Source organism: Hirundo rustica, chromosome 11 (assembly GCF_015227805.2).
Source record: "Hirundo rustica isolate bHirRus1 chromosome 11, bHirRus1.pri.v3, whole genome shotgun sequence".
NCBI classification, from domain to species: domain Eukaryota; kingdom Metazoa; phylum Chordata; class Aves; order Passeriformes; family Hirundinidae; genus Hirundo; species Hirundo rustica.
This window is the reverse complement of record NC_053460.1, coordinates 21,127,329-21,152,609: the sequence shown is the minus strand read 5'-3', so window position 1 is coordinate 21,152,609 and position 25,281 is coordinate 21,127,329. Positions and strand designations below refer to the sequence as shown.

The window sequence follows — 25,281 nt, the reverse complement described above, 5'->3', positions numbered from 1 at the left end:
GGACCAGGCTGGAGCAGCTCCTGAAGGACGGAGTGCAGCCATGGAAGGGACCAGGCTGGAGCAGCTCCTGAAGGACTGAGTGCAGCCATGGGAAGGGACCAGGCTGGAGCAGCTCCTGAAGGACTGAGTGCAGCCATGGAAGGGACCAGGCTGGAGCAGCTCCTGAAGGACTGCAGCCTGTGGAAGCTCTCACAATGGAGAAGTTCATGGAGGGATGTCTCCCAGGACGAGAGGGAGACGCATGTTCATAGTATGCTGATATTCCCCCGAAGAACTTGCATTTTTATTTCCATGTACTTACATAGAATGTTCTCAGCACAGTAGGCGAGAATTCTGGAAGATAAAAGCCCAGGTTTGTAATTCTGCAGTTCCTAGATTCTTAGGTGTATTAGCAATTTTTTTGGCACCAATGATTAATGCTGAGCTTGTGCATGCACTTGCAGAAATAGAGCCTCAAACAACGCGTGGAACAGAGCAGGTTTTTTAGGGTTGTTTGAAGCAAAAAAAGCCCCTCCTTTTTTTTTTTTTTTTTTTTTTTTACTGTAGTATTTAAAAAATATCACCAGCCTTGTCTTGATGGACTGTCCTGCTGGAATTGAATAGAGACCTATAGAAAAACTTAAAATCAGTAGTCCCAATAGTGTGACAGAAGGACATGGATTCCCCAGAGTTTAAGTTCTTCTTCATTGGGATACAAAACCAAAGTGATCCTTGAATTAATTCTCTTCCTTGGTTTGAATTTAAAGAGGTCATGCATAGGTGGACATAAATGCATTGCCAAAAGACCTCAAAAAAAAACCTTTGAGGAAATAGCTTTAAATATTCCCCAAAACCAAACCATCCCAAAAAAAAACCCTCTTTGCAGAGCTTACTGAAATCATAACCTTTCCTGTGAGTTTACCATGTGTAGAGCTGACCTCTGACTTGTTGATTCCTGGTGCTTTGGTCTCCTGAGGACTCCATGGCAATCACCCCTGGCACCACCAGGAGCAGGCGTGGGCAGTAAAGGTGAATTCCTGAGCCCACTGAAGCAAAGCCACGAGCCTGAATTTCTGCCCTGAGACCAAAAGGAAGGCTGAGGCTTTGCTGTTCAGTGTGGTAAGGTGCCAGCTTGTGTTTATGAGGTTACATCCTCTGTTCATGGGGAATTAGACAATTACTAAATGTGACTGACAGATCCATTTTCCCGGTGGCTTTCACTGCAGACAAACGTGCTTGATGTTGTGTTTGTGGAGAGGGCCAAGGAGAGATCTTTTGGGCTTGGACTGAATTGTTGTTATATCAGTGGTTGTTGAATGTCATGTGGTGGGGCACTTTGTTTGTGAAGGTCTCACTAAATTACTAAATTACTTCTTAAGCTGGCAGAGTTGTTTGCAGGGAGTGTGTGGATTTCTCTGTCCTTTCTGGCTGCACCTGCCTCCTCTGGGTTTCTGTCTGCAGCCAGCCTCAGTCTCCTTGCATTGAAACACCAGCAGAGGCTTGCCCTCCCTTAATTTTGGGTTAATTTCCATGCATTTCTTTCACTGCAGCCGCCTGCTGCTCTCGTGGGTACTTGAATCTATTCAGGGTGAGGAGCTCATTGATTTAGAGCCTGATGGGGGTATCATGAGTGTTGTGAATCAACGGCCTGGAGCTGTTTTCAGGAGCCGTGGAGGATTTTAACTTTGATTCTCTTTCTGCTTTGTAGGTATTTGTATAAAATGTGGAAAAGGTGTGTATGGAGCGAGCCAGGCTTGCCAAGCAATGGGTAACCTCTATCATACCAACTGCTTCACGTGCTGCTCTTGTGGTAAGTCAGATCTGCCGTGCGGCTCCCTTTAGCAACCAGTGTACAAAGTGAGACCTCATCCTGCCTGCTTCCCCAGGCAAAGTTCCCACGCAAGGCTCCAGCTTCAGAAGTTGTTTTTTATTTGCCATCTGTAAGTGTTCAATGGTGTTTTCCTAAGCAGCAGCCCAGAAAAGTGGTGTTTGGTTGTTAGAAGGGCTGCATTTACAAAATGGCTTCAACCTGGCTGTTAGAAGCGCTGTATGCTTTAAATCACTTGTATTTATGGAACTGTAATGTGCATGTATCATTTTAATAGGAAAAAAAAGGTAAAATTTGTTCAGCCAAAACCATATTTTGTCACTTTCTATTTGCAAATGCAAGTCAAGTCAGGCATGTGTATTTGTCATTTCTGTGTATGCATAGTGCACAAAAATTGTTCACTTATGGTTGAATGTGACAAGAACAAACAGAAACTGTGTGTTGAAATGTCTTATGCTACTACAAGGTTTTATTTTTGTGGGGGAAAACTAGATGTTAAATCTGTTTCCTCCTTGCTGTTCTCAGGATCTTTTTAGGTTTCCCTTTTAGTCTGAAAGAGATGTTTCTGTTTGTGATATGGGGAAGTCCTGGCTTTGCCAGGGGAAATGGAAGATTCAGGGCTGCACTTTCAGAAGTGGTGCCCTAAGTCAGGCATTATAAACTTAAGTTGGAGACTTCTTCAGTGTCTCGTCTGTTACTGCTGAGAACTCACAAATTCCCACCAAGCTCAAGGGAAGTGTGAGACCTCAGTTTTCAGGAGTCAGGTGATTTTTCTTGTTTTATGCACACATCTAGTAAGGTTCCTTATATATGAAAATATTTGCCTGGATATTGAAGATCTTGTTATGATACATACACACAGCAAAAAATTTATTCTGAGTAGAATGTGCTGAGCACAGATTATTTATAAAAAGGATTAATTAAGGATTAGAAAAAGAGTTAAAGATTACTGGCATAGAACCAAATAAGTTGATAGTCAGAAGACCATTGTAAAGTTCATTTCTGACAGGAAAAGTGTTGTCTTTTCTGCTGAGATCTGTACTGATAAAGATTGGTTTAAAGAAACCTTCAACCTGAATGTAGAATTTAGTGACCTTTCCAAATGACTCTGGACCGTTACCAGATGTGGGGTTGAACTCAAACCCTCAGGGATTGCTCCTGACTTTGCTCAGGTCTGACAGTAAGTGAGTAGCTGTTTTGTTGGCTCCCAAAGTGAACAGCATCCTGCTTAGCACAAGATTACAAAATAGGATATCAGATAATGTCTATCCACTGCATTAGCCCAACCTAATTGCATGGGTGAATTCCAGCTTCCTCTCTGGGGCAGAAATGTTGTTTTTAAGTACTTAGGCTGCATGTTTGCTACCATGGGGTTCTGAATGCAGGTCACTGTTCCTTCGAAAAATGTATAAGGGACAATAAGTGTATTTTAACAGCAAAATACAAACACAACTCAATTATTTAAACACACAACAAGCTTTTCTGACTGTTCTCGAGAGGTGTGTGTGGCCAGTGTTCACCTACCACGAGGCAGCTTGAGACATGTCCACTTGAAGCATTGTTTGCCCCACCCTTCAGTGCCCTAGAATTCGGTGATTCAGGCAGCTTCCCGTGAGTCACCCGATGCACAGAGATGCTCCACGTTGTCTTCTGAGCCTCTCACTGTGCTGCTCTGGGCTGGAGGCTCCACCAGGACAATTCACCAGCGGGGAGGCATTGGATTTCCTTCTGTTTGCCACCTCTGGTAAAAGCCCGTTGGAAGGGGAGTGTTTGGGCACTTCTTGGGCGGGCACTGGAGAGGGGCTGTGCTGCTGCTGGGGCAGCAGTGCCTGAGGGCAGCTAAAACACCTGATCAAAGCTCAGGGTCAGCTGCCTTCAAGGGGGAGTCCAAAGCAGAGCTTTTCCTCTCAGCTCTGAAACAGGATCAGCATGAGCGTAGGCGGGAGGAGGGTGTTGCGTGAACTCTTTCGTTTCTCACTGTATTTTGGGCTGTCCATCCCGTGGAAAATCCAGAGTGGGTCAGTACAGTGCCAGTAGATCCAAAGCCTGGGACCAAGGCACCACAGGTCCTGTGTGTGGGAACTGCACCCTTGAGAATGGTGCCGAAAAGGCTTTACAGGAGCTCATGGGTAAGAAATCAAATGGAGACTTCTCACAGGACTGCAGTTCATGAACAGGGAGACCATTTTGTGACATTGCTGGGACCCGTTTGAGGATCCTGAGCTGTAGGTTTGGTGCCCACATTTAAATGGATGAGAGTAACCAGAGAGGGCCCAGGAGAACTTAAATAGATGATTAAAGGCTGGAGAAAAGCTAATCAAGAGAGCCCATTGTATTTGGGGTATCTGAAATTATGGGAGGGACATGTGGCTGGAGCTTGTAAGTACATGAACCATAAAACAGCATTAGAAAGTGGTCTCATATGTACTAGAGACAAACACAAGAGAGATCTTTCCTGGAGGCTGAAATTACACAGTTCAAATAGGAAATCAAAGGTAGTTTTTCTGCAATGAGGATGATTAACTGCTGGAAAAAAATAGCAAGAGAAGTGGCAGATTCTCTATTCTTCTTTGTTTTCAAATTAAGTACAAATGTCCCTTTGGAGAATGTTTTAAGTTGAGCAAAGCTTTAGCTGAGTGGGTGATCATTAATGATCTGTGTTGGGTGAGGGGTCACAGCACACATTGGTGCTCCTTGTGAGCCTTTGACAGGAGAGTAGAGAAGTGCATTGGTTCTCTTTGCCTAAACCAGTGTTCATGCTGTGCGTGTTTATGTGGTGGTTGGCCCTGGCTGGACACCAGGTGCCCACCAAAGCCACTGCATCCCTGCCCTTCTCAGCTGGATGGGGAGAGGAAATAAAAGGAAAGGCCTGTGAGTTTGGATAAGGGCAGGGAGAGATCCCTCACCAGTTACTGACACAGAAAAACAACTAAAAAAAATCAATTAACAACCAAATCAGAGTAGGAGAATGACAAATGAAAAATATATCTTAAAACATCTTCTCCTCACCCCTCCTTTCTTCCTAGGTTTAACTTTACTCCCAGCTTTCTCCTTCTCTCCCCCAAGTGGTGCAGGGGCACGGGGAATGGGGGCTGTGCTCAGCTCATCCCAGGTTGTCTCTGCTGCTCCTTCCTCCTCAGGGGAAGGGCTCCTCACACTCTTCCTGTGCTCCAGTGTGGGGTCCCTCCAACAGGAGACAGTGAGCTCCATGAGCTTCTCCAGCCTGAGAGCTTCCCATGGGCTGCAGTCCTTTGGGAGCAAAATGCACCTTCCCATGGCTGCACTCAGTCCTTCAGGAGCTGCTCCAGCCCGGGTCCCTTCCATGGCTGCACTCAGTCCTTCAGGAGCTGCTCCAGCCTGGTCCCTTCCATGGCTGCACTCAGTCCTTCAGGAGCTGCTCCAGCCTGGTCCCTTCCATGGCTGCACTCAGTCCTTCAGGAGCTGCTCCAGCCTGGTCCCTTCCATGGCTGCACTCCGTCCTTCAGGAGCTGCTCCAGCCTGGTCCCTTCCATGGCTGCACTCCGTCCTTCAGGAGCTGCCCCAGCCCGGGTCCCCTGTGGGTCCCAGGTCCTGCCAGCAAACCTGTTCCAGCTCGGGCTCCTCTCTCCAGGGCCCCAGGTCCTGCCAGGAGCTGCTCCAGCGTGGGGTTCCCGGTGCCAGGCTCCCGCAGGCAGCCGCTGCTCCGCGGTGGGGCCCTGCAGGGCCGCGGGGGGATCTCGGCTCCATCCCGGAGCCCCGGGGCTGCGGGGGCTCGGCTGCCGCCTGTCCCTGGGCTGCGCCCCGGGCTCGGGCGAAGCTCGGCTCCGGCGGCTGGAGCAGCTCCTGCCCCTCCTGCCCCGGCCCGGGCCTTTGCAGAGCCGCTCCTCTCCCATCTCCTCGCTGCTCTCGCCCGGCTGCAATTCCACGGGGATTTTCTCCCCTGTCTAAAAGCTCCCCGGAGGCGCTGCCGCTGTCGCTGCTGGGCCGGGCCTTGGCCAGGGGCGGCTCCGTCCTGGAGCCGGCTGGAATTGGCTCTGCCGGGCACAGGGGAAGCTTCTGGCAGCTTCCCACAAAGCCACCCCACCTCCAAAAACTGGCCGTGCCATCAGAATGCAAATTAGAAATGTGAGAATAAGAGCTGAAGAGTGCATATCTTTTTTTAGTCTGTCTTTTTGTCCCTCAAATAACAAGAATGATCTGAGCTCACCTCCAGCAGTTTTTAATTTTACTTTCGATAGATTGGTTGTAGAAAATGAAAGGCAATAACCAAAGAACAATAATTCTGCACCTGAAGATATCTGATTTAGATAAGGGGTCAATAGTTAACCAGCTGCAATTAAAAATGAAATAAAATAATATTTTAAACCCTTGGGAAAATTTGTGGTTTGGAGACCACTCAGGCTGAAATGTGATAATGAATGATGGAGCCTCCAAGGCCTCATTTCATCACTTGGCAGTGAGTGCTTTCAGCTCTGCAAAGACAAGTGCAGTTGTGCAGAGAAGTGGAAATTCTGCCTGAGTCAGAGCCCTTTCTTAAGCACTCCTTTGGGTTCTTTCAGTACCAGGTGCCATCTGTCAGGGCGTCCTGCTCGAAGAGGGCAGTGTGTGCCAGGACAGGCCATCCTGTGCCTTCCCCGGAGCTCCCAGTGCTGTCCTTTCCTGCTCCCACCTTTGTTTATCACATCATTGTTGGGGGTTTGTGTTGCTTGTAATTAAGAGGAAACCCAAAAACAGGCTCTCAGGCGTAGGCACTTCTGTGGGGGCTCCAGCCTTGCCAGTGTAGAGGTGTAAGGATGGAGTGGGGGAACTGGGGTCTCCTGCAGTGAGGGTGGTTCCCTCTCTGGGGACATGAATGCAGAAAGATGAGAAAGTATTTCAGGTGCACAGTAAATAAATAAGAGACTTCTGTCCCTCTAGACATTTTGGTAAAATGCTGAGATGGTAAATCTCTTAATTGTCTTCCTAGGTTCTGGCAACTTTGGGAAAACCCTTAGTAATAGATTGATTCAGAGCTGTACAGGATCTCCTCAAAATAGGGAGATTTTACCAGTAAGCTGAGACTAGAGTTAAAATGAAAAGGAAGGGTGGGTGACTTATTGGACATGTTTTATGTGTTGCTTTTCTGCCTCTCAAATGTGTTCAGTGGGCTCTGGATGGCTGAGCCTTGCTCCGATAACTGAGCAAATTCAGCATCTCAGATCCTTGCTTTGTCAGTAGATTTTTGCCACATCTCTGTGAACCCCTACAGCCTTCTGCCTAAAGCTGTGGTCCTCAGATAGCTTTTTTTCAGAGGTCAAATAATTCTCTTCAGGTAAGGTAGAAGCCAAAGTGATCTGATTTCCTGAGTCCAAGTATTTCAATGTAGATCTTTACTCACAATCTCTTAGAGGAAACAACTGAAGCTTGTTAGGATGGTTTTTAAATGCAGATTCTGCCTCAGCCCTGACACCAACAGAATCTCTTTTAGGCCTTGATTCAGCAAAGCACTTAGATGTGTTTAAATATGTTATATCAGTCATATGTAAAGTTGCTTTGCTGAATTTTAAATAACAGATGTTAATTCAGGCAACAACATAACCTGTCCCTTCTGTTAAGTATAAAATCTAGGCTTTGGCAGGAGTTCAGTTAGAGATTTTGCTTATGGAAGACCAGAGCTGAAAAATATCTGCCTGAAGAGCTCATTGTCTAATTCCTTTTGATAGTATTTCAGAGTGTGACAGGATTTCTTGAAGGATATTTGTTGTAATGCCAGGTTACTTGTGTGATCTAAGTGCAGGTGAACAGTTGCAGGAATTAATGAGCTCTGGTTGATACTCATTAAAGAAGAGAACTTACCAGGCACCTTCAGTTTGCAGATCATAATGTCATCCACAGCATCTTTTCAGGCTGAAAATTTTAATCCAGTGGCAATGATGGCAGAAACTGCCGTAGGATAAATCTTTACAGTGAGGAGTATCAGTTTGCTGTTTGTAACTCAGAGGGTGTAAGGGAATGAGCTTTGGTCAGGGAATGAGCTTTGCAGAGCTAAGGGTCTGGAGGCTCTACTCTCAAAGCTGAAATGTATTTCACTATAAAAACCAGGAACATGTTCTCTTCTCCTACATGAAAGCAAATGCTCTACCATGCCATTACTTTTTAATTGGAGTTTTTGGTGCTGGTTTTAAGGCACAGAAAGTCATGGCAGGATTAACCAGAAGCTTAAAGCAAGTGTAGCATCTGAAGGGCTACGGCTCTCACCTGATGGCTCTTGGCCAGCCTGGAGCACTCACAGGGGTCAGACAGCACTTTGGTTTTGAGGGACAGCTGGTAAAGGTGTCACAGTTTACGTGATGATGGGCAGTGCTGCTGCCTTTGTTCAGCCTTCACGAGCTCATCTGGGTCTCTGGGACAGGATCCCAGGCTGACAGAGCGAGCTGCTGGTTTCAAAGGCCCAAGTGGGACAACCACAGTGGGAGTATTGTTATTATTACCCTGAGGGAATGAAGAGCACTTCTGAACCGGCCCCTGTCCCCAGCTGATGGGAAAAGGGAGTCAGTTCATGGCCACAGTCACAACCTGCCTTTTCACTTCTGTCTGAGGCCACTCAGTGCTACTGGTGTAGATGTCTATTAATAGGAGGTTGCTCATGCCCCAGAGAAGTTCCTTGTGACACTGAAAATAGTCTTTTGCTATTTGCTGCCGCATGTTGAACCTTTGTTTGCTCTTGGTGGTAGTAAGGCACAGAATATCTGAAGGAAGCTGTGTCCCTTCGGTGTATATTTACAGCAGTTGGTGAGTTTTAAAAATACCCAAATTCCCAGTGGAAGGTTCATTTTCAATTCATATTTGTTCTGTCCCCACGGTGCATTTCTAAGTTTGGCATGAGTCGCTGCATCCAAATTGCGCACTGCCAGTACTTGCTTTGTAGCTGCAAATTAAATTGTTTGTAAATGTGACTTTCCCATAAAATAAAACGGAATTCAGTGTCAAATCTGTAAGCTCTACAGTGTGTGTCCACCAGTGTTAGAGTTGGTAATCGCAGTGGTACAAATGCGTGTGTTTGTGTCACTGGTTCACCCTCAGTGCCTCATGACTGACTTTTCACTGACCTGGTTGCAAGTTCAGTATCTGTTCATCTTTCTGCAGCCACTTTGTGCAACTCTTCTGGGCATCAAGGAAACCCAGCAGGAACCCAGCTGCGAGGGGCCATGCAGTGACAAGCTGCTGGGTAGCGCATGTCCTTGTGCTCTTTTCCCTGCCATTTTCTAACCACGTATTGTGGGACTGGAGCAGGCTGAACTGTTGGGATTTTTGGTCTGTAATCCTGCCAGAGGCACTGGCTCGTACCTGGTGCTCGGGGGCCAAGCTGAGCAGTGACTCCATGCTGTGCTGTAGGAACATCCTTCCCCGCTCCCTCACTCACACCCAGCCGTTGCTGCTCATCCACCACTCTGGCCCGTGGCTGGATTGAATCTGTGGCCACCTGGATGTTTGGTGGTTTCCAGGCCGTGGCTGGAGCTGGCAGCAGGTCCTGCTGTGCGTGGGGCACGTGCTGGAGACGTGATTCCCAGGAAAAGCCCAGCGCTGTGCGGAGGTGCGAGGTTGGCTAGGAGGGAGGATTTGGTGTCCGTGCCGCTGCCTGTGCCTGGTGTAGACGTGTCACTGAGATAACTCCTGCCGCTGCTGCAGGAGGGCAGAGCTCTGCCTGAGTCACTCCGCATGTCTGGGATGAGTTACAGCCTGTGCTCAGCCCCACACTTCCCATTTAACACCTATCAGGACAGATGCATAAAGCTGTTTCAAGTCTGTCTGCAGCAGCAGGCCCAGCCAACCCCCAGTGCAAAACTCAGGAAAGGGAGGTGTAGAAAGAGGCAGGGAATGGCAGAGATGACGGCTGGCTTCACATGATTTAGGCTCCCCTGTGCAAGACTCTGAGCCGTGACTGAGTCTCAGCAGAGGAATGTAATCTTAATTTTTATTAAAAGTCAAACTTGGATACCAGCCCTTGTAAGAGCCCAAGTGCCTTTCGGTACTGATTGCTAGAAAAAATGTTTTATCTTGATCCGTGGTTAGTCTGATAATATCCTAGGCTTTAGAAGAACAAAAATGGGATGGAAAAGGGTCATCAGAAATGCTTGAGGTGGGATAGACACAGCAAACTCTTCTTTATTTAAAATTTATGTAGTTGTATTTTACACTTTAGGAGGCATTTTGTATTTCTGTCTGTTGTCCCAGGTAGCTCTGGCCCAGCAGGGCACTGATCTGTGTGCTGGGCTGGAAATAAAGCAGCCCATTGCTGCTACATCCCCTCTACAGACTATGCTGTAAATATGTCATGAGTTGTTTTCAATTCTGTGACTAATTTAACTTTAGTTCAGCTCTAGGAGGGAACCTGGTTTTTTAGGGGTGTCTCATCTGATTACTTTACTTCCATTGGGGATGTCCCAGATATTGAAGATGCATGTGCTTAAAGCTTTTTTTGGTTGGGAGTGTGTGTGTCTTGGTACAGTGCCACTCTTCTCTGAGAGCTGCTTTAGCAGCTGTGGTAGAGCTGGAGGCTCAGCCCAGGAAGAGTGGTGGGATCAGTACCTGGCTGACAGGAAGCTGGGAAATGCTTCTCTGTTTCTGATGATCAGAGGCCATGTGATCAATAGTTGGCTGGTGGTTTGTCCCTGTCTCCTTATTTCCTTGAAAGGCTGTAATTGCACTCTGCTATTAAAGGTTCCAGCATGAAATATATGGCTTTTGATGGTTATTTTAATTGGTGGGGGTTGCCTGGCAACTCATGACGGAAAACTTTCTTCTGTGTTCATTGACTGACCACAGATGTATTCCTTCCACAACAGTTTTGTATTCATAATGTGGAGCCATTCACAGATGGCACCTGTGATCCTTTCAAGGGTTGGAAAACACATAAAATGCAACAACAAAAAAGTTCTAATTAACAAGGTTTCTGTCTCTGTTTTTATTTCTGTAAAAACTCCAGAGAACCTAATCACTTCTTTGCGTAGTTTTTTGGGTCTGAAATGTCACCTATTGTCTAGAGTAACAAGATTTGGTCAAATTTCCCCATTTCCTCATTGGAATCTTTTATCTGCAGGTCTCGATGGTCTTCTCTGAAACCCACATCTTTTGGGTGTTAATTTTTCCCTTCTACTCTCTTTTTTTCCTTTCTTACCTTCCCCTGTACCCATTTAAAATGTTTCCTTGGAGTGCACCTCAGTTTTGACAAAAGAAGAGATTCCCTTGTGCTGCTGTTGAGTTCATCTATCAAAAGGGAAGAAATCCAGATAATCCAGACAGAGCACAGGCAAATCACTGACATTGTCAACAGATGTTTCTGTTTCCCATTTCCAGGTTCTGTAATTTTAAATGTTACCAAAAAACAGGTGGAAAGAAAAAGTGGAGAAGAAAATGAATCAAAGGGGAAACACGGGGTTTGTTTCCTGTAATTCAGTTGATCTGTTTCTCCTGTATGTTGTCCCTATGTATTTTCCCAAGTGCAAAAAATGCTTTGGTGATGTCCTTGATCTTTGCTCATCTGAAAACTAAACCTGCAAACTAAACTCTGAAATAATTTCTTATGTAATACAGATCATCATCAGATCTTTAACAAAAAGTCAGTTCTATGTCCACACATGCAGTTAGTCAGTTTTGTCCTTCAGCACTCAGGGAATCCATTCTCCTGCCCCCAGCCAACCGATGGTTTCTTTCCTGGTGCCTGTCTCAGTACATTTTATCCTCATACAAAACCTGTCCACATGTATAAACACATTCAGGCTCTCATGTGTTGAGCCTGTCCTAAAGCCATGTGTCACCTGCATCCTCTCCTGGCATTTGGGTGACTCTTCACCTTTCCTTGCGCCTGGAGTTGATCTCACCATTGCTGCTTTGGACTGACCAAAGTGTGGTCTGTGGGCCGCAACTACCTGATTGTTTTCCTGGTGTGTTAGAAGGATTGAACTTCCATTTTTGTCTCTGGTGGATCTTGTGGGAAGTTTTCCATTCCCCATGTGTTGTCTTTTTCTTCTTTCTGCCTGCATTTGCTCTCATATGTCTGCTCTGCTATTGAAGAATTTAAACTTTCTTACTATTTCTGTGCGGGCATCTTTTGTTTTCCATCTCAAACAAGCACGATGGATAACTTTAGTCAAGATCTTTGTCAGTACCTCTTTCTCCAGAAAATAGTGAGCTCCTCTGGCACTGTTTGAAATCTTACTGTACCCTGGTAATTTCCCGTTTTGATTTGTTATGCATATCTGTGGCTTTTCCTGGAATTCCCAGTGTCTAAGGACTGCTGGCAGCTCATCATCCCCATATCAAGGAGGCAGAATTGTACCACTTTGCAGTCATGGAAACTTCAGTCTGTCCTTCCTCACCAGCAAAGCTCCTTTTTCAAACTTCAAAATGGTTTTCTATTCTTATTCCTGTTACCTGTTTTCCTGCTGTTTCTAGTCTTGGACTTGCTGCTATTCCCTGGTGACAGTGCAGGGACAGGACCCCTCCTCTGCTGCCAGGCCAGCTGTCAGTCCAGCTCTGCAGGCTCAGCAGATTGGAGGATTGGAGCTCTTAGCAGAGGACACAGCATGATCAGGAAATCTGGTTTTTGCTGCTTCTGTTGCCTTCACCTCCCGTGCTGTCTGACAGAAGGGCTCTGGCTTTGCTCCTCAGCCGTGCCCCTGTCTGGGGTGGGTTACGATCTCATCCTTAATTCTTGTTAACTGCTTTTTTCCAGGGAGACTTGTCTGTATGGCCTGAAAACACATTAAAGTTCTCACCAGAAAGCAGCCTGCGTTTTACCTTGAAAATTCATTTTACAGATCAAAGGCTTCCACTGCCACTCTTCACCTTAAGGATCCTTTGACTTCTTGTGGGTCTAGAAAAGTTCTTTCCCATAAGAATCTTGCCATGTACAAATCAAAATAAAGAAGTTTGTTGGTGTTTGGGGTTTTTGGGTTTTTTTTTTGCTAGTTTGTCTTCACACTTACAAAACAGGGAGTTGCAGCAGACTTCAGCACTCTGTTTGAGTCTTTCTTCTGGCGGAGGATACTGGCAACCAACAGAGGAAAAATTCTTAGCTGAGAGGAGTGGTAGGTTGGTGGTCACCAAGGGGTCAGCCCAGTGAGGCAGAGCACAGGGTTTTGCTCCACTTGCTAATGGTTCCTTGTCCTCTTGGACAGATCACTTTGCCTGTCTGGCTTGGGCCATGTGGCCATAATCCTTCTCACCTCTCTCACCTGGGTGCTGCTTTCAATCTTTTGAATTTACGTGGAGATCCTGAGGTCGAAGCACCGGGGAAATGAGAAGTTCTGTAAATCTTTCAGTAATTGTTATATCACAAATAGATGCATTTGCTGGAGGAAACACTTGCAGTGTCTGGCAGCCAAACCATACAGCTGCTACTGCATGCTACTGAAACTAATTACTTGCTCAAATAATGCGTATTTACAGTTTATGGGGGACCAGTTTGAGTATTATATGTCATTAAGTAAATGGACTAATGCAAGATTTAAAAAAGCCTGCTTTCCCAGCACTGCTCCCAAGAGCCCTTAGTGCCTGGGCCACGTCAAAAGCATTCCCATTCCTCTGTCCAAGCCCAGTGTTGTGTTTTTAATTTATTTCCAGTATCCAAGGAATGCTGTCTCCAGTATTCAGAGGACTCTAAATCGGATGTGAGACACAAATGCACCAGAGAAGCTTATCAGAGAAACAGGCTTGGCGTGAAGCCTACATAAACAACCATAAATTTTTCTCATTTAAATGAGAGGACTCTGGAGGATTGGCCCATTATAGCAGCAGTGGGCTGGCCTTGGGCACCAAGGAAAGTGCTTTGGTAACCCCTGGTATTTGACATGACCTGAATGTTTTGCCTACTTATAAACTTACTGTTACAGACTGACCAGCTTGGTTCTGGTAAATTCTCTTCTACAGGTCAGAGTTATTTACCAGCAGTGGATATTTTCTCCTCTCCTTGCAATTCTCAGAAAATTTTAGCTCATTTTAACCCAGGTAATGAAGAGCTCTTGTTTCCAACCACCCCTCGCTGCCTCACTCCCTTAAAACACAGAACAGGAAGAAACTCAGTAAATTCAATCTTGGCCAGAAAGCTATTTTTTCCCCTTGCTTCCAATAAATATCTCATTTCCTGAAAATCCTGACTTTGACCAAAACTTCTGGGACTTTCTAGATTTATCATCACTCATGGCCAAATCCCGTTTCAGTTAGTGTTGGGGTAGTCTTGAGTTCATGGAGGGCAGTGTGAGTTCTGAGCTGGCAGCAGGAGCTTGCTCTCATCACACTGACAGTAATCCTGTGCTTTGCCCCAGGTGAGTCTCTTCCCTTTAGCTGTATAAAATCCGTGTAATTTTGCAATATGGCTTTGATTGTAAGCATCATGCCAGAAACAGTAGGGAGTTATTTTATGGGGTTTTTGTGAAATTCCTATTATTTTACCAGCATGAACCCTACATGTGGGTTCCCTGCACTGAACTGGCACAAGTGAAAGTAGGCAACTGTCACGCTTGCAGACTTGATCCCACAGTCTTGAGTTAGGTGCAGGAAGTGCTTTCTGAAAGGAAACCTGAAGCAAACCCCTCCCTGGCCTCGCCAGCGGTCAGCATCCAGTCCATCCATATCCAGTGCTTCTCCCTTATTTAGTGGCTCCCTTTGGTGGTTCCCAGGGCTGGTGTCTGATGGATCATGTGCTGTACCCTTGGTGCTGGGCTAGAAATCGGTCTGGGCTGTCCCTAAACAGCTCCCTCTTGCTGAACCACCCTCTTACAAGGGTTTACCCACTTGCCTGGCTTTGAATTAATGAGGATTATTTTCTTCAAGCAGTGGAGAGAGCAGGAGTGTAATAACTTCAGGTGTAGTTCCATGTTCCCTGCCTGTCCCAAACATCCCTGCCGGCTCAGGGCGTGCAAGGAGTGAGGAGGGAAGGATGTTGAGGTTCCTCTGGGAATGTTGTTGAGTCTTTGCTGGACGCTTGGGCCTCTTGCTCCATTTCTCACAGGCACTGGGGACTTGAGAACAGGTTGTGTCCTGTGGTCATGGGCCAGAGTAACCTCCTACCGTTGTTTTGGATGGTGGGTGCTCAGGGGCTTCAGCATTTCACCCACCCTTTACACTGAAGTGGCAAAGAGCATTTCAGTCTCTGTCCCGTGTCCCAGAAAGCCAAGTGATGGGTGAAGCTGTAGCTTCGGTGTGTTTTTGTGTTCGTGTGTGACATGACTGGAGCAGCCTGGCAGCCTGTGGGGCAAGAAGTGTTGTTCCTCCTCTCGAAGCATCTCCTGCCCAGTGTTTTTTCAAGTGCTCTGGTCACCTCATGCTGTTTGGGAGAGGCACTTTGGGCCAGGAGGGTGTCTGGGAGGCTGTTGAACATCATGGCCTCTGCAATGGGGTTTAAAGACCCCAAGGTAATAATCCCCATTGCTTTGGAGGTTACTGGAGCCCTGTAAAGCCATTCCCAAAATCCCCCATGAGTGCTTTCTGCCTTGTGGTTTTAGGAGAAGGCCTGGAGGACCAGGTTTAAAGTCCCACAGAGACCCTTCCTCTCCTCTGCCGGTTCATGCCATGGGGTGCCGGTGTCACAGCAGCACTGGGTGCTTGGTGACAGGGTCCTTTGCTGCTTTGTGCACTGTCCTGCTCTTATTGTCTCCACAGGCTGCTTTTATGGGTGCACAAAATCCTGTGCTCCTTCCCGTTCCTGTTCAGGGCTCTGTGCACCTCCTTACGTGTTGTTACTGCTTCTCAGCTGTGGCTCATCCCTGGCCCTGCTCCTGCCATCCCCTGCTGTTCCCTGTGTCCATCCCTGCTCCTGCCATCCCCTGCTGCTCCCTGTGTCCAGCCCTGCTCCTGCCATCCCCTGCTGTTCCCTGTGTCCATCCCTGCTCCTGCCATCCCCTGCTGCTCCCTGTGTCCATCCCTGCTCCTGCCATCCCCTGCTGCTCCCTGTGTCCATCCCTGCTCCTGCCATCCCCTGCTGCTCCCTGTGTCCATCCCTGGCTCTCCCATCCCCTGCTGCTCCCTGTGTCCAGCCCTGCTCCTGCCATCCCCTGCTGCTCCCTGTGTCCAGCCCTGCTCCTGCCATCCCCTGCTGCTCCCTGTGTCCATCCCTGCTCCTGCCATCCCCTGCTGTTCCCTGTGTCCATCCCTGGCTCTGCCATCCCCTGCTGCTCCCTGTGTCCAGCCCTGGCTCTGCCATCCCCTGCTGCTCCCTGAGTCCAGCCCTGCTCCTGCCATCCCCTGCTGCTCCCTGTGTCCAGCCCTGGCTCTGCCATCCCCTGCTGCTCCCTGTGTCCAGCCCTGGCTCTGCCATCCCCTGCTGCTCCCTGTGTCCAGCCCTGGCCCTGCTCCTGCCATCCCCTGCTGCTCCCTGTGTCCAGCCCTGGCTCTGCCATCCCCTGCTGCTCCCTGTGTCCAGCCCTGGCCCTGCTCCTGCCATCCCCTGCTGTTCCCTGTGTCCAGCCCTGCTCCTGCCATCCCCTGCTGTTCCCTGTGTCCAGCCCTGGCCCTGCTCCTGCCATCCCCTGCTGCTCCCTGTGTCCAGCCCTGGCCCTGCCATCCCCTGCTGCTCCCTGTGTCCAGCCCTGGCTCTGCCATCCCCTGCTGCTCCCTGTGTCCAGCCCTGCTCCTGCCATCCCCTGCTGCTCCCTGTGTCCATCCCTGCTCCTGTCATCCCCTGCTGTTCCCTGTGTCCATCCCTGCTCCTGCCATCCCCTGCTGTTCCCTGTGTCCAGCCCTGGCTCTGCCATCCCCTGCTGCTCCCTGTGTCCATCCCTGGCTCTGCCATCCCCTGCTGTTCCCTGTGTCCATCCCTGCTCCTGCCATCCCCTGCTGCTCCCTGTGTCCATCCCTGCTCCTGCCATCCCCTGCTGTTCCCTGTGTCCATCCCTGCTCCTGCCATCCCCTGCTGCTCCCTGTGTCCAGCTCCTGCCATCCCCTGCTGCTCCCTGTGTCCAGCCCTGCTCCTGCCATCCCCTGCTGTTCCCTGTGTCCATCCCTGCTCCTGCCATCCCCTGCTGCTCCCTGTGTCCAGCTCCTGCCATCCCCTGCTGCTCCCTGTGTCCAGCCCTGCTCCTGCCATCCCCTGCTGCTCCCTGTGTCCATCCCTGCTCCTGCCATCCCCTGCTGCTCCCTGTGTCCATCCCTGCTCCTGCCATCCCCTGCTGCTCCTGTGTCCAGCTCCTGCAGCCCAGCCTGGGCCAGGCACAGGCAGCCCCCGAGGCTGGGGAAGGGTTTCCAGCAATGCTCCCTGCTCTGAATGCCCCCCTAGGCTTGGTGCTTTCTCCTCTTCTCCACCAACCCCCGAGCTGATTTTTTTCTTACCTAAAACCTTCCAGCATTAACTATTTGTTTACCAAACTCCAGTGAACTTGCACTGTGTTTGGAGTAGTGGTAGTAAAAGTGAATGATGAGCCAGGAAAGAAACAGCAGGGAATTGGAGGAGAGACACTTCCAAAGTATCTGCTGTAAGAAGTAGCATAGCATCAGCAGTGGCTCTGCTGGTGTGGTGACTGTGTCGGCACACAGCTACCAATACCTTCCAGCTCTTTTAGCTGTGCCTGTGCAGAGTGAAAGGCACCTGATTTAGTGCCTATTGAAAAGCAGGAATGGATTTAGCAGTGGTTTTTGATTAGTCACTGTTACATCTCAGCAGTTGTCTGTCAGTGTGCTCTAAAACACGAGTGTGCTATGTCCTGACATTAAATTAGATATAGTTACAGAACCTCAGTCACACAACTCCCCTGGCTGCTTGGGTACTCTGTACTGTCACTCTTCCAACTGCACTGCCTGTTAAATTTTTCCTGGAAGTAATGCAAATAACTTTATTGAGTGAGTCAGTGGATTACTGACCTTAGGAACCACAGAAGTATAAATTCATGGAAACAATTTGCTGAATCAGTACTAACAGTGCAGTGGTCTCTAGAGCAGCAGTCTCCAAAGTGGGGTGCAGGCTCCCCAGACAAGTGTTCAAGATGATCCTTTAGGTGCAGGAAGAAAATACTTCCAAGTGGATGTATATAATTTAGAAATATATAAATGTACGTGTATTGGAATTCATGTGCAAACATTTTTTGCTGGTGGGGAGCACAGTCAGACGTTTGGACTGGGGGAAGAAAGCCTAAAGAACACACAGCCTTGTTCTGCAGATTCCATGAGTTATTTAACAAAGCAGAATGTATGCACTTGGGAAAATAAGGCTGGAAATCATCTACTTAATCTCTTAAGAAAGTATGTAGGTGAAAGCCAGAGATCATGTTTTCTAAGGCTTGTTTTAAAGGGATGTTATTTTTTATTACCCTGTTTAGATTCAAGTAGCAAATCATGCCTGTTGTTACAGGGTGCTGTTTTGGGTCCCGCTGCATGAGGCTGGTTCACGCAGAGGGGCCGGTGGCTGCTCTCTGAAGTCCTGTGAGGTTTGGGAGGTGATGGTCAGGGTAATTTGGTTCACATACAGAGATGGCAGCACAGAAGCTGGCAGACCATACAGTACCTGCACATTGAAACCTCAAGGAGGGTTCAAAATCTGCACAAAGGGGAAGGTCCTTTATCAGTGAAGTTCTGCGGATGGTCCTGTGCAGTGGTGAGTGATTAGGTCACAGGAGCCAGTGCATTTGATGTTTGTGCAGTATTGCTGCCTTTCATGTTCGCTTCTGGAGCTTTTTCCCCCAAGCCCAAATATTGGGCAAATGAACAGGATATGCAAAGCCCAAAAACCAGGGGAAGTCAGGAGTAGCCAGCTTTGACAGGAGCATGGCTGAAGGCAGAGGTTTGCAGTGTCTTAGTCACCAGTGGCTGTAGTGGAGCGCTGATGTCTCATGCTGGGTAGAGAAGAGAGGAAGGAAGTGGATTTAGCAGAAAATTGATTGCATCTACTTGGACTGTTTCCAGCTGAATCCTGAGTTAAGTACATTCATCCTGAACTAATCGTTGTGGAGAATTGGCTGAAATCTCACATACTTCTTAAAAGGAAAGCTAAGCATTAAAGGAACAATATCCTTATTGTACCTGAGTGCCAAAAGAAGTGAGTGTACTGTCAGGAGTGTATCTATTCAGCCCTCTGGCTGGGAGCTCCATGTGGGTTTAGTACTAATGCAACCTGTTGCAGGAAGCTGTGGTCAGTCCAGCACAGAATAAAAATGGCAGCCCAAGGAGGGCTGATCTTTGATTAGATTTCAAATTGGCTGAGCAAACCATAGTCCATTTCAGTAATTGAGTACAACTGTGATTTTCAGTTTTGTTTAGTTTACAGAAAAGAATACTGGAAGATTATCTTAAACACATAAGTAAGGTCCTAGAGAGGTTTTGTTCCAAGTTACCCAGGATAAATCTGAAGTAGCGTTACTAACATCAGTGTAATTGTTCACCAGTGTGGGCAACAGGAGAGTTGTTCTCTGTGCAGGTCTTTAAATTTACGGCTAAAGGATCTAAACCCAAAGAGTGTCCTTCAAAGCTAGCAGATGCTTTAATACTTTGTAATTCTGAATTTTTTGTTTTTGTTTTTGTTTTTTTGTTGTTGTTGTTGTTTTGTTTTGTTTTGTTTTTTGTCACTGCACTATCCTCTCTGAGTTTTCTTGGTGTTTCTGGACCCAAGAACCACTCCCTGATGCATTCTTCCATTGTCCCATGAAGAAAAGGGTTATAGCCGGTGTTCGAGGTGTCATTTCTAGGCACTGTGGATCTTAATCTCACTTTAGTGCAAAGATTTAGGGAAGGAGAACTGTGCACTGTGAGCGTGATTTCATCTGCACAGGGTGCTGTTGGTGCTGGCTGCTGAGCCCTTTCTGGACACGACTCAACCCAAGGCCTGCTGCCTGTGGAGGTTCAGTGGCAGCGCCCTTTGATGCTGCTCACGCTGGCTGCTGACTCACTTGCTGCTACTGCGAGGGAGCTGAGCTCTGCAAATCCATTCTTGTTTCTGTGAGACAACGCAGGAGAGAGTTTAGGGAAATTGCTCATCTCCCTTGAGGCCCTCCTGCATGTTGCCACAGGACAGGGCTGTGTCCACTCCTTTTGTTCGACATACTCTTTTGTATGTTAGGAGAGGTGACGCTGCGGCTCACTCCATGCAAAGATGACATTCAGCAACCTGCCTGCTCTTCCAGCTCTTGTTCAGATTTCTCTTCATCTGCTTCAGAGCCTGGCTAAGCTGGAACTTTTAGTTGAGGCTTGAATGGAGTGCAATGACTTGCAGGACAGATCCTGGTAGCAGTGGTGAGGGGTCTGCAGTACCCTCAGTCCAACAATCTTACCCAGCATTTGCTGCTTGTCAGGTGGAGCCTCCAGTGAGCTCTTGCCCTGCTCTGAATGTCCACATGACACTGAGGACCAAACATCTCTTTTTCTTTCTTCTTTTCTTCCTTTAGTCTGATCGGAATACAGTAGCATCTTCTTTTGGGTGTATTCCCATAGGAATTGGCTCCCATTGTGTTTCTCAGCAGCTCACCCCTCACAAAGGCTGCTCAGGAATTGGGGCAGTGCAGAACTCGGGGGGTTGGCCCTGTCTCCCTCAGGGAGGTCACACAATGTGAACTTTGATTCAGGGACTCTGTTCCATGTGTGTGTGTCCACGCCTGTGTCGTAAAAAGAAGACCTGAGCAGAGTCTCAGAATGCTGCTAGATAAAAATACCAGTCGTGCTGGAGATGTGCATCCCATTCCTGTCTAGATGCAGCTGAAGTTTCAGACTTTGACTTACAGAGCTCTTTAGTCTGGCAGTGATGACTGCAGAGGCTGCTGTGTTCTCTAGGATGCAACAGAAGCTTGAGATCAGCAGAGGTTCAAAACAAAAAAAGGGAACATTTCATACATTGTACAGTGAAACTGTGGGACTCTGCCATAGGGACCGCATGGAGGCCAAAAATATAAATGATCTCATAGAGAAATTAGACAAATTAGAGAAGAATTGGTCCAGTGAGGCTATTAAACATAATAGTTATGATGCAACCTGTGGTGCAGGAAGGCCTTAAGTGCTGGCTGCTGGGAGCTGAGAGGTTATTCTTGGGAACACTGCGGCTGTGTGAGCCCTGCCTGTAATGCTCCTTCCCAATGAACTTCCATTCTTGGCCAGACCTGGAGACAGGGTGCCAGGATGGATGGATCCTTGCTGCTGCCACTGTGGTGGTCCTTGCTGGAGGCTGAATGAGAGACACCCACCAGGACACGGGGGTAGGGGGCAGCCAGGCTGCTGGGAGGCCGTGTCCTGCCTGGATGGCTCGGGCTGCGCTTTGGGGATGGATCTGCCATAGAATGGGCTGGCACTCGGACCCTGGGATAGTGTGATAAGACAAGTACTCTTTTAAGTCCTGGCTTACAGGCAGCAGCTGGAAAATTGGAATTCTTTGCTGATAAAGAACAAGAGGCTGTGAGGGAATGGAGAAAGCTTCCCACAGTGGAAGCTACCTCGGGGGAAGAGCTGTACCCCCTGCCCTCCCAGCTTGTCGAGTGGTGGGGAGGCCTCTCATGGTTTGCTGGGGGTTTTTTGCATTTGTAAACCCAGCCCTGGGGGAAAAACATTAAACTGAAGCACACTTGGAGCTTTATTTTACGTTTTCTTGTGTTGCCACTTGCTGGCTTGTTAAGTAATGTATTTTAAGATATATGTTAATATATAGACTCGAAGTAGCTGTTAGATCAACGCAGGCAGTTATTTTTCTGTTTTTAAATATATACTTGGCTTATGTTTTTGCAAACCCTTTTTCAGCGTAAGTTTTTCTGTTAGAGCTCTGTGGAAATAATTTATGTGTTAACCCTGAAATCGATGGGTGGTATGGGATAGAATAAATACGTAAGTGGGAGAGAAAAGAAACATCTGCCAATTTAAACTTTAGCAAATTATATGGAAGCTTGAAAGTATCTGCTAAGTTTATAATACAGTCTGCACAGGAACGCCTTGCCAGAGTGCCAGAGGTCAGGGAGCTTCTTGTCCCTGCAGCTTTAAGCAACCTTTCGGTTAAATAACCTGACCAAAGAGTAAGAGGAGACAGAAAGGAAGAGAGAATTCCACACTAGAGTAAACACGGCGCAGAGATCGTGGATACCCTGCCAAGAAAGGTGGGCTTTTCCAGCAAGGTAACAAAAGATACTAGCTATCTATCTACATAATCCTGCTGGAGGCTGACAGCTGCAGTCATGCAGTGAGGATGGGGCAGAACTGTGTGCCCCACAGCTCAGAACTGTGCCCCCCACAGCTCAGAACTGTGCCCCCCACAGCTCAGAACTGTGCCCCCCGTGTCCCCAGCACCCGCTGGGGGCTGTGGCGGGCTGAGCCCTGCGGAGGTCCGCGGTGCAGGGATGCAGGGATGCAGGATGCAGCGGGTTGCATGCAGCCCAGAAGCACCTCCTGTGCACAGAGGTGTTCCCTTCCATGCCATGGCTGCCGCGGGGCAAAATCCCAGGGAAGAGAATGAAGGTTTCCGCTTCGACATCGTGGCGAACTGCACGAAAGGTACAGAGGAGGGTCTCGAGTTCCCTTTGGGCTACAAGCCCGTCAGGGTGCCCGAGTGCGGTGTTCGCCCGTGGATCGTGCCTCTCGTTGGGCAGCGCTGGCGCTGCCGGCCCCGGCTGTGTCGAGGCTGGTACCTGGGGCATGCAGCTCCATCGCAGCGCCTGCCAGCCCTGCCAGAGGTGCAGGCGTGGCACAGGGCACTGCCAGCCTGGGGAACGGCCCAGAAGGGAGATGATAATTGTGTTACACCAGAGCGTGCTTTTGTGAGAGTCCAAGCAAGAGCTGGGCAACGGTAACTGGGAGGAAAAATAGTTAACTACCAACTGCCTCCCCAGGGCCGAGCCACGGGATGGAGAGTGAGGATGAATGCTGACTTTGTAGCCACGGCTAATTTGCACTGAAAAGCTCAGTTTTGGTGTACATATATGAATTAGTACAGGAACTTAACCTAGAGAAGGGGTTTCGATTATTAATTTGAAAATAATTTAATTTAAATCGGAATTGAAGTTGTCATTTTAAACAATTTTTTCTGCTTTTCCCACCTCAATATTTCTTGAAATTGAATCTGCTAATCTCTTTAAAACGTTTGTTAGTATCTTGCTATGTCTGCCTACCTGATGATAATATTTTATTAGAATTTGTTCACAGACTCTGAGTACTCTTTCCTGAAAGAACCTATGTAAAGGGAGAAAACAATACGCATCCTGTACTCCACCTTCATAGGCCTCCCAACATACGATGCCACCTTTTGTTTGCAAGAGTTTAAATTTCAAATAAAATCCCAGCATTCTTTTGAAAAAAAGGAAAGGGCCTCTCCCCTGCTTAGATTGTCAAATCCCAGACTAGCCTGGAATTGAATAGGCCAAGTCAGTGACCTCAGGCAGAAAGAATGTTGGTTATTTACGTAGGGCTTCTGCTATTTTAGCAGCAAACCTTTTCTTCTGAAAGGACAATGTATACTGTTTTGTGTTTATGGCCGAGTAAAAAGCTTGTACATTTGAGATTTGCATCGTAATAGCCTCGTAACTCAATATACAGCATCCTCAAAAATAGCAGTGCAAGGCTCTGTTTTGTCTTAGCCAGTGCAGGTCTTTTAAAGGCTTTTACAAAAGTTCTCTGAAAAAACGACCTTAAGATTCAGCTGCTTCTTATATGTTTGCTTTGGTGGCTTGGTGTTTTGGTGTTGTTTTTTGGTTTTTTTCCCCGGAGATTTGCCTTTTTTTTTTTTTTTTTTTAAACCTAAAATTACACGTGGTCTCTTTAGGAGCTATCAGGTCAGTGCTCAAAATATTTTGATGCATCTCAAGCTAAGCTGCAGCTTGAAACCAGGAAAACGTGTGAGTGCGTGTGTGTGTGTGTGTGTGTGTGTGTGTGTGTGTGTGCAATCCAGACACTGAGCATTTTTCCTGAAATAATGGGAGATCTTTACAGGCATTCTGGCCTGGCGGATGAGCCTGCAATTCCAAATGGTTTTTAAAGTGTGCCTTTCTCAATAGATCGTAACCATGAGGAGCTATTGTGTGAGTAAAGCACACATTTAGGATCCAATCCTGCATTCCTTAAAGTCAATGGGAGTCTGAGCGTGAAAGGAATGCAGGACTGGGTCCTGGAACAGGGGAGCAAAATTGTGTGCCAGATTGCTTTGAAAAGAAGAATACAGCACATCCACAGTAGCCACTTTTTAGTGTTTCAGATTTCAAACGGCCGGAGTCCGTGAAAAGTGGCTTCTGCCAACATACAGTATCTTCTATTCAAAGGAATTTGGTATTGAATTTTTTTCTTCCCCTATCTTAAACCCCCTGAAAACCCCAGAATGCACCCCTTCTTTCACAAAGCCTGAGCATTGCGAGGAGGGGAGGGGGCCGTGGCAGTGGGGGACAGAAGTTTCTCCAAGCCCAGGGGCTGGGCTGGGGCTCAGTCCCCTCCTGGCACCCTGGCTGTGGTGGCAGCTTCATCACGGGACCCCCGCAGGGAGAGCTTGTGCTTGGTGGCTTTGTGCGAGTCCGCTGTAGGAGACCGAGGAGAAAAGTGTGATGAACAGTTCCTGGGAGGCTGAAGCAGCCTCGGTTCGCCCCGCTCGCAGTGGGTGGAGTGGCAGAAACCCTGCGGAAAGAAAACCTCCGTGCGCAGAGGAAGTGTGAGCCAGAGGGAGGGATGGGGAACTGCAGGCCCAAACTCACACGAGAGTAAAGGAGGAATGGTAAAAAATAATAATAATTATAAAAATATTAGAAGCTTTTGTTTTCTTTTGGCACATCTTCAGTTCCTAGACAGGCAAACCTTCTCTACTGCTTAAAAGGAAACAACTCCCCTGGGTGAAATTCTGCTCCCATTTTAGCCAGAGATGTCTGGGCAGAGGAGGTAGCAGGGGTGTCTTGTTATTACTTAATGTTTTCAATTATTTATCGTGTTTGTAAAACTGGGTATTTCTTTTGAAGTTTCACCTCTCGGACTCATCTGGTGACTTAAAATTTAGCTTTCACTGTTCAGAAACAGTGGTTGTCCAGCCTAAGGGTTTGTGAAGAACTGATTTGGGTTCTGGAGGTTTCACTTGCCCTTCAGCTTTTGAGTTCTGTGTGTCCCAGTTCGTCAGTCATCAGGTGGTGTCACACAGGTGAGAGGGACAGTCACTGCTCGCCTGCCAAGAGAAGCTGCAGCGTGTGCCAGAGGTTGCTGGGCAGCGGTGCCCGTTGTGATGCTGCAGTGGGCAGGACCTTCGGCAGGACCCTGGGCTGGAAAAGTGCCTTTGGGAGTGTGGGCAGCCCATGGGTGCACCACGGACCAGCTCAGAATCCAAGCAGCCCCAGACCAAGAGCCAGGGCCTTTTGCTAAACAAAAACTAGGCTTGGCCTGGTAGAAGTTTACATTTCACTGAGCAGTGATGGAGAGCGTGGCAGGGTGGGCAGTGGGCAGGCAGAAGCATTTGCTCAGCTCAAGCCACTTTGTGTCTCGTTCCACTTGCACGGGGCTTTGGGGCACTGCATGGGGATTTTCCTTCACTGTTAAGGTAGCTGGGAAATATTTGAGCAAATATCGTTGTGTATTAATCCTTTGTGTGTGTGTTTACA

At 47.8% G+C, this 25,281-nt stretch overlaps 1 protein-coding gene across 1 annotated transcript in view; it reads left to right on the top strand.

Annotated features, from left to right (window-relative positions):
- WTIP (WT1 interacting protein) overlaps nucleotides 1-25,281 on the top strand; it is an 89,552-nt gene that overhangs the window by 28,814 nt on the left and 35,457 nt on the right. Inside the window, exon 2 of the mRNA XM_040075139.2 lies at nucleotides 1,688-1,789. Coding sequence (XP_039931073.1) covers nucleotides 1,688-1,789 — 102 coding nt within the window. The remainder of the gene's footprint in view (nucleotides 1-1,687; nucleotides 1,790-25,281) is intronic.